The 17,245-nt window shown below is 49.9% G+C and overlaps 1 protein-coding gene across 10 annotated transcripts in view; it reads right to left on the bottom strand.

Annotated features, from left to right (window-relative positions):
* Positions 1–17,245, bottom strand: part of LOC119970680 (cadherin-related family member 2-like) — a 257,761-nt gene that overhangs the window by 88,161 nt on the left and 152,355 nt on the right. For all 10 annotated transcript variants that reach the window (XM_038805691.1, XM_038805693.1, XM_038805688.1 and 7 more), the window contains 2 exons: positions 12,866–12,954; positions 7,661–7,741 (listed from right to left, as the gene is read on the bottom strand). In XM_038805691.1, coding sequence (XP_038661619.1) covers positions 7,661–7,741; positions 12,866–12,954 — 170 coding nt within the window. The remainder of the gene's footprint in view (positions 1–7,660; positions 7,742–12,865; positions 12,955–17,245) is intronic.

The following is a 17,245-nucleotide window of genomic DNA, read 5'->3' on the forward strand; positions in this document are numbered from 1 at the left end:
CATGATAAGCCATACTGGTTCTGAATACATTCCTGTGGGCAATATGCCCCCTCTCCTGGATTGGAGACATCTTGACATCTGTTAACCTTTCTAACAAATGGGTCTGTAATGTTTGACAAGGATTTCAAAAACATTGAAGAACATCTTGATAAAGTGCCTAAACTTTCTCATTTCTTTTATTCAAATGTGACTTAAGAGTCTCTGCTGTGTAAAAGCATCGATTGTGCAGATTTTTTTTAAACAAAGAGGCAATAATGAAGTGGATTCGAGGGAGCAGTGTGAAACTATGGTGAAAATGAGCGAACGAGAAGATGTGAGGGACTCAATAATATATTTCACTGCGTAATGACATGAATAACAATCCACCACTGATACGGAAATATTTTTTTCTGATCAATGCCCCTCGCTGCACCTGAGAGTCATTTTTGTCTTTGCTAATCAGAACGGAATCGAAAAGATAAAGGACAGGAAGAAGCCACAAAGTACTTGTGCCGCTTCCTCCTGTTTATTATATATGTCACCACTTGGGTAGGGTGCTCTTTCCAAGAGCCGGTGCAGACTCGATGGGCCAAATGGCCTCCTTCTGCACTGTAAATTCTATGAACCTCTATACATGAGGGACAGGGGGTGGACAGCAGTTATAAGGACATGGTGGCACAGTGGTAATGTCACTTAACTAGTACGGTAACATGCTCTGAGGACACTGGTTCAAATCCCACCACAGCAGCAGGCATAGTTTAAATTCAATTAACTAATCTGGATTATGAAACTATTATTGATTGTTGCAAAAACTTATCTGGTTAACCAGTGCCCTTTCGGGAAGCAAATCTGCCATCCTTAACCAGTTGGCCGATATGTGACTGTTATGCAAGTGTGATATTTGGAAATTGGGTCCAGAATTGGGATTGATGATACAGCAGATAATTTAGGGTTTCAGCAGACTGAGGAAAAAACTAGCACGGAGTCAGAGGGATACACCCACACCTGACATGAATTACATTGTCCCATTCAGACTTGAACACTTTAGTGTGAATACACAGGGTGTCCCTGTTCAGCAAGGGTGAGTCACTCGAAATCCATTGTCCTTTGGGACACTCCTGTCTGACCAGCTATTAGCCCATTACAGAGTCTGCTGGCCTCTTTGTCCATCAATGGGAAGTGTGTTGCATATCAAGATCATGGCTCTGCTCTTTTGTATAAATGGGAGTGGGAAATCAAACAGCCAAGATAATGCTGATGGGTTCACGTTTGAGCACCCCAGGAGAAAACATGTGTTTAATAGGCTGGGCGAAGCTTAGAGAAAGAGAGAAAGGTTCCGGTTTTAAACATGTTCAGGGAGAAGGCTTTGGAAATCGACCTAGAAGGTCATGAAAATTACCACCGAGAAAAGCTTTGGAAAAGGGGTTCAGAAGTAATGTCCCTATCAGGAGAAAAATTATTTCATAAATGCAAGTATTGCCTTGCCTGCCTGTGAATGTGGCATGAGAGCTGCATGTCCTGTTACAGTGTTGTTTAATGGGAACCTGTTTGTTAAGGTTAAGAGACTAAGGAACTTTTGGAATCGGAGGCAACTCCAGTGGAGAAGCTCAAGGGCAAGTGGGAAGACGAGCTAGGGGGGGGGGGAGAAAGAGGCGGGTCTGTGGGCGGATGCCCTAAGCAGGGTTAATACATCCTCATCATGTGCCAGGCTTAGCCTGATACAGTTCAAGGTAGTCCACCGGGCACACAGGATGGTGGCCCGGATGAGCAAGTTTTTTGGGGGTTAGGGACAGGTGTGCGAGGTGCACAGGAAACCTAGCAACTCATTTCTCATGTTTTGGGCATGCCCGAAGCTTAAAGGGTTTTGGTAGGGTTTCGCTCGGGTAATGTCCACGGTACTCAAAACACGGGTGGTGCTGAGTCCAGAGGTGGAAATCTTTGGAGTGTCGGAAGAGCCGGGAGTCCAGGGGGCGAAAGAGGCCGACGTTCTGGACTTTGCCTCCCTGGTAGCCCGGAGACAGATCTGATTAATGTGGAGGGACTCAAAGCCCCTGAGTGTAGAGACCTGGGTTAGTGACATGGCTGGGTTTCTCAGTCTCGAGAAAATAAAGTTTGCCTTAAGAAGGTCAATGTTAGGGTTCACCCGGAGGTGGCCTCCATTCTAGGACTTTCTCGGGGAAAATTAAAATGTCAGCAGAAGCAGAATGCCAAAGTGGGGAGGGAGGGCCGGACTGTTGTTTTATGGTTGAAGTGTGTGAAGATTGTGATGGGGGTGGAAATGTTTGCGGTACCATGTTTATGTCGCTGTTATTGTTATTATTATAAAAATTGCAAATACCTTAATAAAAATATTTTTTAAAAAGGTTAAGAGACTGCATGTATTCTGTTATTGTTAGGGTTGAAGTTTAAATGTTTAAATATTGTTTTCTTTTCTTTTAATAAAGTTTGTTTATAGAATAACCAAGCCCTATTTCTTATATTATCACTCGGAGAACAAATTGATCTTTTTGCACCGTCTTAAAACTTTAAAAAGTTATGGTCCTGGTTCAGTCTGTTAGTCACTTTTGAGAGTTGACCAGGCATCTGTAACAGTGACTCCAGACCCATGGCAATGTGGTTGACTCTTAACTACCCTCCAAATGGACCAGCAAGCTATTCAGTTCAACAGCAATTCGGGTCGGGCAACAAATGCTTCCCTTGCCAGCAATGCCCACGTCCCATGAAAAAATAAAAACAAATGCTCATGCGGGATATGGCTGGATACTGTACAACAGTCTTTGTGCCTCAGGAAGATGATATTAAAAGGGCTGTAAAATGGAGCCAAGTTGTAGGTAAAGAAAGAGTTGAATGAAGAATAACAGTGAACGAAAGGGAAGTATGTGATGGTTAGGCTGGGGTTACCAACCCTTCAAATTACCCTGAAGTATTCAGGAACTAAAGAATGATCTTCAGGACATTGTTGTGAGCAACCCAGCAGAAAACTCATAAGAGCATTAAAAATTGTGTGGGGGGTTTTCTCACACCTTTGCTTATTAACTGTTATAATATCGAATACGGCGGTTTGACAGGAAGTCTAGAATCTGCTAATTGCGAAATAAAATTTCTATTCATTTTCCAATTCATGCAGTAAGAAGGTGCACTTCCTGCAGGTGACCAATTGCTGGAGTTTGTGATGGGGGCGGGGCACTTAGAGGCTGGAGGTCATGTGATAACAGCTCTGGGAAGGCATTCAACTGGGGTTGGCAAGCCTCAGTTAAACTGAAATGTTTCCCTTTTTATTCGAGGTGGCACGATGGAGAGGGAGGGGCTAGTTCCTACACTGTGTTAGGAAAAGCATTGCTAGCGGTTCAGATGAGGGACAGAGGAATGACTGCAAATGTTGACAAGAAGGTCATAAATTTCCTTGGCAACTTTTAAGTACACTGCAACTCGTGCCAACCCAAATGGCCACTCAGCACATGCGCACTGTGCCACTCTGTGGTGCTAACAATTGTACACAAAGACTCGAGTGCAGTACAAGAGAGGCTTTATTACAGTGAGATGCTATTTCTCCGGCGGCAGCTGTAGAATGGCATCTCAGTGAAACTTACAAATATTTATACTGCTTCCTGTGGGCGGAGCTAGCCAGCAGGGGCTTACCGGAGAAACCTGTAATACAGGTACGGCCAAACATCCCCCTACTGCAAGCACACATATATACAGTGGTTAGATCATCACACACTCATGTTTGCAATGCCAATGACCATCATTCCTCTGTGACCAACCTGCCAGTGTACCGCTGCAAATGCAGGAACAGTTCATCCCTATTCCTTTAACACTGATTGTTTTTGGGATTCATTTTTGGATGAAGCACCTACCTAATAAACATATAAACATAGAAAATAGGAGCAGGGAGAGGCCATTCGGCCCCTCGAGCCTGTTCCGCCATTCATTACAATCAGGCTGATCATCCAACTCAATAGCGCAATCCTGCTTTCTCACCCTTATCCTTTGATCCCCTTCGCCCCAAGTGCTATATCTAACAGGAGATATTGAGTTAAAATCTCAGTGCTGCCGCTACCGAGAATGTACGAATTATCAGCAAACCTTAAATATCATTTGATAACAGTTAAGAAACCCTTTGTGTAAAGAGTTAATTCCCAGAATTTTATTTTAACACATTGGAATCTATTCATTAGTCGACTTCATCTCTCAACATTGGAACCCAGAGAGGGTAAATGTAGTATGATAGATGCTGGCTTGAACAAGGCTTATTTAATAACAAGATTGTCAGATAGCCAGGGAATTCTGCCAAGACTATTAGCTTGCATTGTCTATGAGCTTGCCATTAGCTACAGGCCCGTGAGTTTCAGCTCCCAGTTAGACACAAAATTTAAACAACTCTGTACAAATCCTGGATCATGCGAAATGGTGCAAACACCGCTGTGATTTTTTCAGCTAGCAGCCCCATTTTTAGTCCTGGGGCCACTGCCAGTCGACTCAGCCGCTCAGTATGACGCTCATGTGGCTGCGCATGCCTGGCATTGGTTGCGGCATTGACGGCAAACGCAGCATTTTAAGCAAGGCGTATCGTTAAGTGGTGGGATTTGGGTGGTGGCACAGTATTGAGCAAGCCCTCCATTGCTAAATGCAAAACACTAACAGCGTTCTGCAACAAGTATAGATGGGGGTAGGTCACTAAGACCCCCGAATATGAAAATTGTACAGAAACTCTCGGGCTGTATTGAACTCTCGGTTCACAATGAATGTGTACGGTGAATATTAGTTGTATCGCAATTGTACTGAAGCACTTCAGAATGCATCTTGGCCTATATGGAAAACCTAAATACCATTGCAGCTCCTGTGAGGGCACTTTAGAACTGTTTTAATAATAATAATCGCTTATTGTCACAGGTAGGTTTCGGTGAAGTTACTGTGAAAAGCCCCTCATTACCACATTCCGGCGCCTGTTTGGGGAGGCCGGTACGGGAATTGAACCCGCGCTGCTGGCCTGGTTCTGCACCACAAGTCAGCTGTTTAGCCCACCGTGCTAAACCAGCCAATCATTCTTGAAATGTTCTTTTAGCTATTTTACAAATAAAGTATATTTTTGCAAACACAAATAAACAAGGAGGGAAAAGCTGAAAAATCTAAATATTTCTTGACAATACCAGCCTTCCTCTTGAGAAGATAGAGCTAAAAGGCAGGCCTGGGATCAATGGTAGCAGCCTTTACCTGGGTGAACTTTGATCCTGATCTCTACCGAGTGCTCTGAGGGGAAATCTGTGTACAAAGACTTCCGGGATGGAATTCTCCAGCCATTCGCTGTCAAGGGGATTCTCTGGGTCAACCGGATGTGCAGCACCGCCCACAGGTTTCCCGGCGGCATGGGGTGGCTTCACTGTGAATTCCCATTGACAGCAGCGGGAAGGGGGAATCCCGCCTCCAGCGAACGGCGCACTGCCGGGAAAAGCGTGGCTGGGAGACCAGAGAATCCTACCCCTGCTGTTTATTAACATGCAGCTGACCTTGTTGCGCCCGCTTCAGGTTGACGCCAGAAAGGCCTTGGAGGATTTTCCGGCTGTGTTGCGCCTAGCGCAAATCCTGCTATCTCGGGAAAATACTGGCTTAGCCCTGAAACAGGATTTGCGCTGGACGCCAAACATTTAGCGATGTTCCTGGGCCCTCCCGCAAAACATAATCGGTTCATGCACAGCCGGGGGGGACTGATGCCAGTGAGGTTGGGGATGAGCTGATGTCACCGAGGACAGGGAGGGGAACAGGCCACCTTGATTCCTGCATGGTGTGGGGGGGTTAATCCGGTGGGGGGGGGGGGGGAGGTTACTCTTCTGTGGTTAAGTGATGCGGGTGTTCCCCTTGCCTGCGGGGGTTGCAATGACCGTGAGGATGGGGAGGGAGAGGGGGGGGGGGGGGGGGAGGGCATGTCACTTAACTTTGAATTTGGAGCGCCCTTTAAAAATCTCCAATCTCTGAGGAACCGGACCTGCTGTCGTGTTTGGGCCTCGCCCCTCTCAAAGCCGGTGCAAAACACGCCTCGCTCCAAACAAATTACTAAGTGGGGGTGGACTGCAATTGGGATCAGACAACGGGAATTGTACAGTATTTCCCACTGGACATGACACTTGGGGCGCAATTCTCCCAAAAGGGAACAAAGTTTCATAGCGAGCGCGCTTAGCCATGTGTTTGGCACTCGCAATGCCAAGAAACACATGGCTATTCAACATGATTCATGACACAACTGGAACAGCCAGTTCTGTGCCAAAGAGCCAGCACTAGGCAGGTCCAACTATCGGAAGTTAGCAGTACTGAACATTCCCTTGGCCAAGGCCGCACATTTGTGCAGTGGGGAGCTCCGCTGGCCGGAACGCCCCAGTGTAGCCAGCAATTGGGACTCCAGTTTTTAATGGTCTCCCTATCTCCAGGGCCCCCAAAATGATCCCTGATCTTCCCCCAGCTCGAATGCACTATGGGAGGGTGTCCGGCTCCCCTCCCCCCTCAAGACCCATGTCGGGCACCCCGGCCCAATCGCTTGCATGCGCAAAATATGACAGCTTGGCAGTACCAGCCTGGTACTCTGGAAATGCCCCTGCCAGCTCACAGTTCCATCTGGGCACCTTGGCAGTGCCAGGCTGGCACCCAGTTGGCACTGCCAAGGTGCAAGGCTGGCACTGCCAGTGTGCCTGCGTGGCATTGCTAGGGTGCCCCAGTGGCACTAGCAGTGCCAGGGCACAACCCTGCCCAAATGGCATGCAGTCGGGGGCCTCCAATCCCTTGGGAGATTCCCACAAGTGCCGTTCTGTCTGGTCCCTGTTTGTGGGGACCAGTGCTGAATGCCGCTCGCCCAAGTTCTCTGAGGTGAAGGGGATGAATCCCAAAACCTCAGGTACCTCGGGAATCTGCACATTATAGTGAGGCTCACAACGGCGCTCTAATATGGAGATTTGCCAAAAAGTGAGGGCGGGATTTACATTGCAACGCCCTGTGAAATCGTGTTGGATCTCGAAAAGCGCGGCGAGCCGGGTAGATCCCGGGAGCAAGGTTTCCCGGCTTTCATCGGCCATGCTGCGCCAGGGCGAGCTGCTTTACCAGCGCAGCGTGGCCATTGGATTATGCCCTTAGTCATTTCTGGGGAGAATCCGAGAGAAAAATAGGAACACAGTGTTAGCATTTATTTGAACAGTGTCTTGCTCCCATTTTTCAGGAGCCAGGCAAAGAAATGTCAACCGTATTATTTTCCTAATGTTCTCTATTTTTATGCAGTCACCAAATCTGTGTAAGGAATTCATCCTGACTTGCATTAATATAACATTTGACAGTATACTGGTGCTGTTTCATATACAGACTGTCAAACACAATAAATATTTAAATAGTACACATTCTGAATTAATTCTAAATTGTGTGCAAGATGTTGACTCATTTTGATGGATATTCTGCAGAAAATGGGCAGGATCGGCCAGGAGGAAATTCCTGACTCCATAGTCGAGAAGTTCCAATAAAATGCAAACGCATAACTTCTTGTATTGCCAAATATTTTGAGGGACAGGCATATCCCGAATTCAACTAATCTCGACTGGATCTGAATTTTTATTAGAAGTATCCCAATTTAAATTGATGCAGATGTTTCAGCCCCAGAGGAAGAAAATAAAGAAAGACTTTCTTGATGTCCTTATAATTGACCTACCCTCTTAAGCTAGTGTTCTTGATGGCTGGTGAAATTTTTGATACAATCACATCGGTTCCAGGCACAACAGCTTCCAAAATACTGCAACAGAACAAACATTGTTTAGATCTACTTGCAAATAATGGGTTATACTTTTCCAATTTTACAATCCCAAAATCATGTAATCTCCGACGCAATGGAATGATTATCCAGACAAGCAGAGGGTTACATTTATCAACTGTAAAAGGAATTACAACAGACGTTTCATTTCGCTGCATTAATTGTTTTGTTTTTTAAAAAATAACTTTTTTGAAAAATATATATCAACAGAACAATAATAACAATAACAATAATAATAAACACCCCCCGGCACCCGTAACAACGCATATAACAAACCCCCCCACTCCCCCCAAACCCAATAAACAACAAAATAAATTAACAATAAGCAAATTAACTTAAACACTATCCCCCTAGAACCCCCCCCCCCTTTCCCCCCTCCCCCCAGGTTGCTGCTGCTACTGACCTAGTACCTTATCGTTGAGCCAGAAAGTCGAGGAAAGGCTGCCACCTTCTAAAGAACCCTTGTACCGACCCCCTCAGGGCGAATTTGACACTCTCCAGCTGAATAAATCCCGCCATGTCATTAATCCAGGTCTCGGCGCAGCACCTTGAACTGGATGAGACTAAGCCTCGCACATGAAGAGGAGGAGTTCACCCTCTCCAGGGTGTCCGCCCATGTCCCCTCCTCAATCTGCCCCCGCAGCTCCACCTCCCACTTAGCCTTCAGCTCCTCTACCGACGCCTCCTCCACCTCCTGCATTACCTGGTAGATGTCAGACACCTTCCCATCCCCGACCCACACCCCCGAAAGCACCCTATCCCTTACCCCCCGCGGGGGCAGCAAAGGGAACCCCTCCGCCTGCCACCTAGCAAACGCCTTGACCTGAAGGTACCTGAACATATTCCCGGGGGGGGGAGCTCAAACTTCTCCTCCAGTTCACCAAGGCTCGCGAACCTCCCGTCAATAAACAGGTCTCCCAACTTCCTAATGCCCACCCTGTGCCACCCCAGGAACCCGCCAACCATGTTCCCTGGGACAAACCGGTGGTTCCCCCGCAGCGGGACCTCCACCGAGCCCCCCACTTCCCCCCGTGTCGCCTCCACTGCCCCCAAATTTTGAGGGTAGCCGCCACCACCGGGCTCGTAGTGTACCTCGTTGGAGGGAGTGGCAGCGGCGCCATTACCAGTGCCTTCAGGCTCGTGCCTCCACAGGACGCCATCTCCATCCGTTTCCATGCTGCCCCCTCCCCATCCATTACCCACTTACGTACCATCGAGACGTTAGCCGCCCAATAGTACCCAGAGAGGTTGGGCAGCGCCAGCCCCCCTCTATCCCTGCCCCGCTCCAAAAAGACCCTCCTTACCCTCGGAGTCCCGTGCACCCAAACAAATCCCAGAATGCTGCTGTTCATCCTCCTAAAAAAGGCCCTCGGAACGAAAATGGGGAGGCACTGAAACAAAAACAAAAACCTCGGGAGCACCGTCATTTTAACGGACTGTACTCTACCCGCCAACGACAACGGCAGCATGTCCCACCTTTTAAATTCCTCCTCCATCTGTTCCACCAACCTAGTAAAATTGAGCTTGTGCAGAGTCCCCCAGCTCCTAGCCACCTGAACCCCCAGGTACCTAAAACTCCTCACTGCCCTCTTTAGCGGGAGCCTACCAATCCCCTCCTCCTGATCTCCCGGGTGTACGACAAACAGCTCACTCTTGCCCAGGTTCAATTTATAGCCCGAGAAACTCCCGAACTCAGCAAGAATCTCCATCACCTCCAGCATTCCCCCCACCGGGTCTGCTACATACAACAGCAAGTCGTTTGCATACAGCGACACTCGGTGCTCCTCCCCACCTCGCACCAAACCCCTCCACCTCCTCGACTCCCTGAGAGCCATGGCAAGAGGCTCAATTGCCAACGCAAAAAGCAAGGGGGACAGGGGGCACCCCTGCCTCGACCCACGGTGGAGCCTGAAGTACTCGGACCTCCTCCCATTTGTCGCTACACTCGCCATCGGGGCCTCGTACAGCAACCTCACCCATTTAATAAACCCCACCCCAAACCCGAACCTCTCCAACACCTCCCACAAGTACCCCCACTCAACCCTGTCAAAGGCCTTCTCCGCATCCAATGCCACCACAATCTCCGCCTCTCCTCCTGCTGCCGGCATCATTATAACATTTAGCAGCCTTCGCACGTTAGTGTTCAGCTGCCGCCCCTTCACAAAACCCGTCTGATCTTCATGTACCACCCCCGGCACCCAGTCCTCTATTCTAGTGGCCAAGATCTTCGCCAGCAAATTGGCGTCTACATTCAGCAGTGAAATTGGCCTGTATGATCCGCACTGCAAGGGGTCCTTATCACGCTTCAGGATCAGGGAGATCAGCGCCCGGGACATCATCGGGGACAAAACACCCCCCTCCCATGCCTCGTTGAAGGTCCTAACCAACAGGGGGCCCAGCAGGTCCGCGTATTTCTTATAAAATTCACCCGGGAACCCATCCTGTCCCGGCGCCTTCCCCGACTGCATGTGGCCAATCCCACTGACCAGCTCCTCCAACTCGATCGGCGCCCACAGTCCCTCCACCTGCTCCTCCTGCAGCCTTGGAAATTGCAGGCTGTCCAAAAAACTCTCCATTCCCCCTCCCACCGCCGGCGGCTCCGACCAGTACAGTTCCCTATAGAAGTCCCTAAAAACCTCATTGACCTCTGCCCCCTGCCGCACCACATTCCCAGCTCTATCCCTCACTCCCCCAATCTCCCTAGCCGCGTCCCGCTTACGAAGCTGATGCGCCAGCATCTTGCTCGCCTTCTCTCCATACTCATAGACCGCTCCCTGCGCCTTCCTCCACGGTGTCTCCGCCTTTCTGGTGGTCAATAAATCAAACTTGGCCTGCAAGCTACGCCGCTCCCCCAGCAATCCCTCCTCCGGGGCCTCCGCGTACCTCCTATCCAGACTCAACAGCTCCACACCAGTCTCTCCCTCTCCTTCCTCTCCCCCCTCTCCCTATGGGCTCGGATGGAGATCAGCTCCCCCCTAATCACTGCCTTCAGAGCCTCCCACACCATCCCCACCTGGACCTCCCCAGTGTCATTGACCTCGAGGTACCTCTCGATACATCCCCGAACCCTCCTACACACCTCCTCATCAGCCAACAACCCCACGTCCAGACGCCAAAGCGGGCGCTGGTCCCGCACCTCCCCCATCTCCAGATTCACCCAATGCGGAGCATGGTCCGAAATCGCAATAGCTGAATACTCGGCCTCCTCCACCCTCGGGACCAGTCCCCTACTCAAAACAAAGAAATCAATGCGGGAATAAACCCTGTGCACATGGGAGGAAAAAGAGTACTCCCGAGCCCTCGGCCTCCCGAACCTCCAGGGATCCACTCCTCCCATCTGATCCATAAACCCTCTCAACACCTTGGCCGCCGCCGGCCTCCTGCCTGTCCTTGAACTAGAACGATCCAGTAGGGGATCGAGCACCATATTGAAGTCCCCCCCCCATGATCAAGCCCCTCACCTCCAGGCCAGGAATGCGGCCCAACATACGCCTCATGAAACCAGCATCATCCCAATTTGGGGCGTACACATTTACCAACACCACCCTCTCCCCCTGCAGCTTACCACTCACCATCACATATCTGCCGCCACTATCAGCCACAACCTCAGACGCCTCAAACGCCACTCTCTTCTGCACCAGGATCGCCACCCCCCGGTTCTTCGAGTCGAGCCCTGAATGGAAAACCTGCCCCACCCACCCCTTCCTCAGACGGACCTGGTCCGCCACCTTCAGGTGGGTCTCCTGGAGCATGGCCACGTCCGCCTTCAGCCCCTTCAGATGCGAAAACACCCGGGCCCGCTTAACCGGCCCATTCAACCCCCTCACGTTCCACGTAATCAGCCGGATCAGGAGGCACCCCGCCCCCCTCCCCCGTCGACTAGCCATAGCCCATCGACTGCTCGCCCCTGGCCAGCACCCATTCGGCCCGTTTCCCACGGCGATAGAACCTCACCCTGACCCCCCCCCACCCCCCCCACTGTGTCAAGTCACTGTGAAAAGCCCCTAGTCGCCACATTCCAGCGCCTGCTCGGGGAGGCTGTTACGGGAATTGAACCGTGCTGCTGACCTGCCTTGGTCTGCTTTCAAAGCCAGCGATTTAGCCCTGTGCTAAACAGAGGCAAGAGTGACCAGCTTTCCTTCATCCCTGCTCTCTATTTCTTTGTGCTTTTTCATGTGAATAGGGTGAACTTCTTCAATGTTTTTCTCGTCGGCTTTCAGACTCTGCTTTTGACATGTCCTTGGCCTACTGCACCATTCCAGTGTAAACTCAGTGCAAGCTGGTGGAACTCAATTAGCTTTTTTGCAGCCTGACGGAATCAACATTCAGTTCAACAGACCATAGTCCTGGCACCCATTTCGTTTTCCTTTAGAACATAGAACAGTACAGCACAGAACATGTCCACTCTATCTATCCCCCTCATCATCTTATAAACCCCTATTAAGTCGCCTCTCATCCTCCTCCGCTCCAAAGAGACAAGCCCGAGCTCCCTCAACCTTTCCCCATAAGACCTATCCTTTGAATGTTTCGATTTTTCTCGCCCTGGTTGGGGGGGGGGGGGGGGGGAGCACTGGGGAAGGGCCTTATGGGTGGCCGGGGCAGCGAACGGGCTGGTCCAAAGCAGCGGCTCGAGGCCAATCGGGGGGGGGGGGGGGGGGGGGGGGGGGGGGGGCTTGTTTATTGGTCTTGGTCCGCGGTTCGACCAATGGTTCAGCCATGCAGTTCGGCACGGTCGCTGGAGGCCGCCGCCGTGCGCATGCGCGGACTTGGAACCCGAAGTGCAGGGGCCCGTATCCGCAGCCAAAACTGCATGAAGTTCCCCGGGTCCCTGCTAGCCCCCTGCAGGTAGGTGAATAGCCATTGGTTTTTTGCAGGAAACTGGGGAGTGAAACACCGGCGTTTTTACGCTGGCGTGGGGACATAGCCCCATTTTTGGAGGACCCAGCCCATGATGTTTCATGAATTCAGGCCTAACAAGGTCAAGGAAAGCTCTCGCAGATAGATGGTCACCCATCGTACCAGCTGCAACTGATTAATCAGTAAAACTCCTGGAAATCCTACAAGTTATTAAACAATCTTAATAGATAGATCTGGCAACTGGCCTACCTCAGTATTTCTTTCTCATTGAGGAGCACACTTCCTGGCGGACTGTCAAAAGCTAGCTGTAGCTTACTGCTCCCATCAACAACAAAGACCTGAAGAGAAAAATTTGCAATAGCGACAGATGGTAAATGATTCTTTTCCACTAATATTTATTTGACCAATAGATGTAGGTATAGCAATTGGAATCTGTCAGATGCTATTAAAGTAACAGGAAATCTGACTGCCAAAAACGTTGTACAGAACAAATCTCTACACCGATTACATCAAAGCTTTTATCCAAATACTATACATTTTTTTAAACTAATGTTCAATGAAGGGGTCTTGGCCTAATCTGACAATTTGGGAGTAGAATAGAAACTTAAGATTCTTTTGAATAGAAATTGGGGAAGATCTCTGCAACACAGCAAGATCTCATTTCACCGGCTTCTGTGTGGCCTTGCAAGGAGCAGGGCCTTCAAGACCTAGAAGGAGATGGGCCTAGGGGCAGGGACTCTGAAGGCAGAAGGCCCTCACGGCAGTTTATCGAATGAGACCTGCTGCACTGGCCCAGCTTATAATAGCTGTGCGGCCTAACTGTGGACGCAGGACTGCAATGTGATTTGGACTCCTGAAGAATGGAGGTTATTTCTGGCAACATTTTGACCCTCTTACTAAGGAGGTCAAAGGGTAAGGAGGTGGGGGGGGGGGGTATGTATATTGAGAATGCTCTCTCTAGGCAAGAGGTATGGATTCTAAAGGGACTAGATGTTAGGGACAGGGATACAGATTCAGAGAGGGAAGAGGCCATGGAAGCATTTGTAATAAGAATTATATCAGACCAGGGTAAGTCAGCGAGCAGGGTCATGGGTGAAATAGATTTGACTTGATGCAGGTTAGGATGCAGGCTACAGTTATGTTAGCAGGTCAGCTCCGAAGGGAGGCAGCGGCAAGGGAAATTCTTCAGTTGAGGGATAGGGCAGGGAAGTTGGTGGTGGCTCCGGAGCGGATTAACAAGGTTTTAGAACATAGAACATAGAACAGTACAGCACAGAACAGGCCCTTCGGCCCTCGACGTTGTGCCGAGCAATGATCACCCTACTCAAACCCACGTATCCACCCTATACCCGTAACCCAACAACCCCCCCTTAACCTTACATTTTAGGACACTACGGGCAATTTAGCATGGCTAATTCACCTAACCCGCACATCTTTGGACTGTGGGAGGAAACCGGAGCACCAGGAGGAAACCCACGCACACACAGGGAGGACGTGCAGACTCCACACAGACAGTGACCCAGCCGGGAATCAAACCTGGGACCCTGGAGCTGTGAAGCATTTATGCTAACCACCATGCTACCGTGCTGCCCCATTTTTGAGGAGTTTTATGAGAGGTTCTACAGATCAGAGCCACCCGGGGGAGACCGTGAGATGCAGGAATTTCTAGATGGGTTGGAGTACCCGAGGCTAGGGGAAGGGGACAGGGCTACATTAGAAGGAGTGACAGTGGAGCAGGGGATAAAGGATGCGATTGGGAGGATGCAGTCGGGGAAGGTGACAGGTCCGGTTGGGTTTCCGATGGAATATTATAAAAAATTCAAGGATAAGTTGGCACCCCTGATGGTGGAGATGTTTGAAGAGGCATTAGGGAAGGGGGTGCTGCCGCAAACCTTGGGGCAGGCATCGATTTCACTGTTGCTGAAAAAAGATAAGGATCCGACGGAGTGTGGGTCGTACAGGCCTATATCACTTCTGAATGTGGACGCAAAAGTATTGGCGAAGATACTGGCGGGTAGGCTGGAGGAGTGTCTCCCGAAGATGATAGGTGAGGATCAGACGGGGTTCGTGAAAGGGAGGCAGCTGTTTTCGAACATTAGGAGGGATTTGAACGTCGTTATGGCACCGGCGGAAGGGAAGGAAACAGAGGTGGTTGTGGCATTGGACGCCGAGAAGGCGTTTGACCGGGTAGAATGGGGGTACCTGATGGCAGTTCTGGAGTGGTTTGGGATTGGGACCAAGATTTGTGAACGGGGTAAAGCTATTATATAAGGAGCTGAAGGCGAGTGTTTGCACAAATAATATCAGCTCGAGATACTTTTCTCTCCACCGTGGGACGAGGCAGGGATGTTCTATGTCTCCCCTGCTGTTTGCACTCGCGATTGAGCCGTTGGCCATCGCATTAAGAAGTTCGGGAGCATGGAAAGGAATAGTGTGGGAGGGGGATGGAGCATAGGGTGTCTTTACATGCCGATGACTTGCTGCTGTATGTGTCGGAACCGAGTGCATTGATAGGAGGAATATTGGAGCTACTGCGAGTATTTGGGTCTTTTTCAGGGTACAACCTGGACCTGGACAAGAGTGAGTATTTTGTGGTGTCTCGGCCGGGGGCGAGGGCAGGGGTGGGGGGGCTGCCATTCCCTAGGGCAGGGATCTGGGGGTGCAGGTTGCCTAGGAGTGGGGGAGGCTTCGCAGGTACAATATCACCAGTTTGGTGGGGAGAGTGAAGGCTGATCTGGCAAGATGGGATGGTCTCCCTTTGTCACTGGCGGGTCGGGTACAGGCGGTTAAAATGAATGTGTTGCCGCGATTTCTGTTTATTTTTCAATGCCTGCCAATTTTCCTACCAAAGGCTTTATTCAGGGAGATTGAGGGAAGGATTACCTCGTTCATATGGGGAGGGAAGGTGGCCAGAGTGAGAAAGGTGCTGCTACAGAGGGGAAGGCAGGTAGGGGGTTTGGGTCTCCCGAACCTGATGTATTACTCCTGGGCGGCGAATGTGGAGAAGGTGCGGAGCTGGGTCAGAGGGGTTGATTCTCAGTGGGTCAGAATGGAGGAGAGTTTGTGCAGGGGGTCGGGACTGAAAGCACTAGCAACAGCACCGCTCCCGATAGCTCTGCGGAAATACTCAGGGAGTCCGGTAATAATAGCTTCATTGAAAATCTGGAGGCAGTTTCGCCAACACTTCGGGTTGGGGGCAGGGTCAAGGGAAATGCCGATTCGGGGGAACCACAGATTTGAGCCAGAGAAGTGGGATGGAAGTTTTTGGAAATGGGAACAGAAGGAGATTAAGATGCTAAAAGATTTGTTTCTTGGGGGTCGGTTTGCAGGATTGAGGCAGCTGGAAGCGAAGTATTGGCTGGAGCAGGGGGAAATGTTTAGATACATGCAGGTTCGAGATTTTGCCAGGAAGGAGATACAGAGCTTCCCGGTGGAGCCGGCCTCCACATTGCTGGAGGAGGTGCTGATGACAGGGGGACTGGAGAAGGGGGTTGTGTCAGTGGTGTACGGAACTATTTTGGAAGAGGATAAGGCACCACTGGAAGGGATCAAAGCAAAGTGGGAGGAAGAGTTGGGAGAGGATCTGGAGGAGGGGTTCTGGTGTGAGGTGATCCTGAGAGTAAATGCCTCCATCTCATGTGCGAGTTTGGGGCTGACACAGCTGAAGATGGTGTACAGAGCACACCTCACGAAGGCGAGGATGAGCCGATTCTTTGAAGGAGTAGAAGATGTGCGTGAGTGATGCAGGGGGCGGGGGGGGGACTAATCACGTTCATATGTTTTGGTCCTGTCCAAAGCTAGAGGAGTACGGGAAGGAGGTTTTTAGGGTAATTTCCAAGGTGGTGCACGTGAAACTGGACCCGGGTCCCCGGGAGGCCATATTCAGGGTGTCAGACCAGCTAGGGTTGGAAACGGGTGCCTCGCTAATTGCCTGAAGGCAGATCCTGCTGGGATGGAGAGCAGCCTCTCCACCCTGTGCCCTGGCGTGGCGGGGGGGACCTCTTGGAATACTTGACCCTTGAGAAGTTTAAGTTCAAACTGAGGGGAAGCTCGGAGAGGTTCTACAAGTCATGGGCATTATTTATTATGCACTTTCAAGAACTGGATAACATTGAACATTAGTTGGGGGAGATGGGTGGGGGGGTTAGGGGGGAGGTGGGCTGTGTGTATTAAGGGTGACTATGGGTAATCCCTGATTACTTTTTGTCATTTGTTTATGTAAACATGCGGGGTGATGTTTGGGGTTTGGTGGGAGGATGGGATCGTTGTTATTGATATGGGGATTGACATATCTGTTGCTGATTATTGTTTATTGTTGGTGGGTGTAAATTCGGGAGAAAATGTGAAAAAGGAGGAGAATAAAAATATTTATATAAAAAAAGGAATGGAGTTTGTGGTGGGAGTGAAAACCAACCTTTCCAATATTTAAAAAGTGATTACAGCAAATTACTGCGGATGCTGGAATCTGAAACAGAAGAGAAAATGCTGGAAAATCTCAACAGGTCTGGCAGCATCTGTAGGGAGAGAAAAGAGCTAACGTTTCGAGTCCAGATGCCCCTTTGTCAAAGCTCTGACAAGAAAGAAAGAAATGGTAAAAGACAGTTAAAATGAAATGGGATGAAAACAAAG

This window comes from Scyliorhinus canicula, chromosome 8 (assembly GCF_902713615.1).
Source record: "Scyliorhinus canicula chromosome 8, sScyCan1.1, whole genome shotgun sequence".
NCBI classification, from domain to species: Eukaryota; Metazoa; Chordata; class Chondrichthyes; order Carcharhiniformes; family Scyliorhinidae; genus Scyliorhinus; species Scyliorhinus canicula.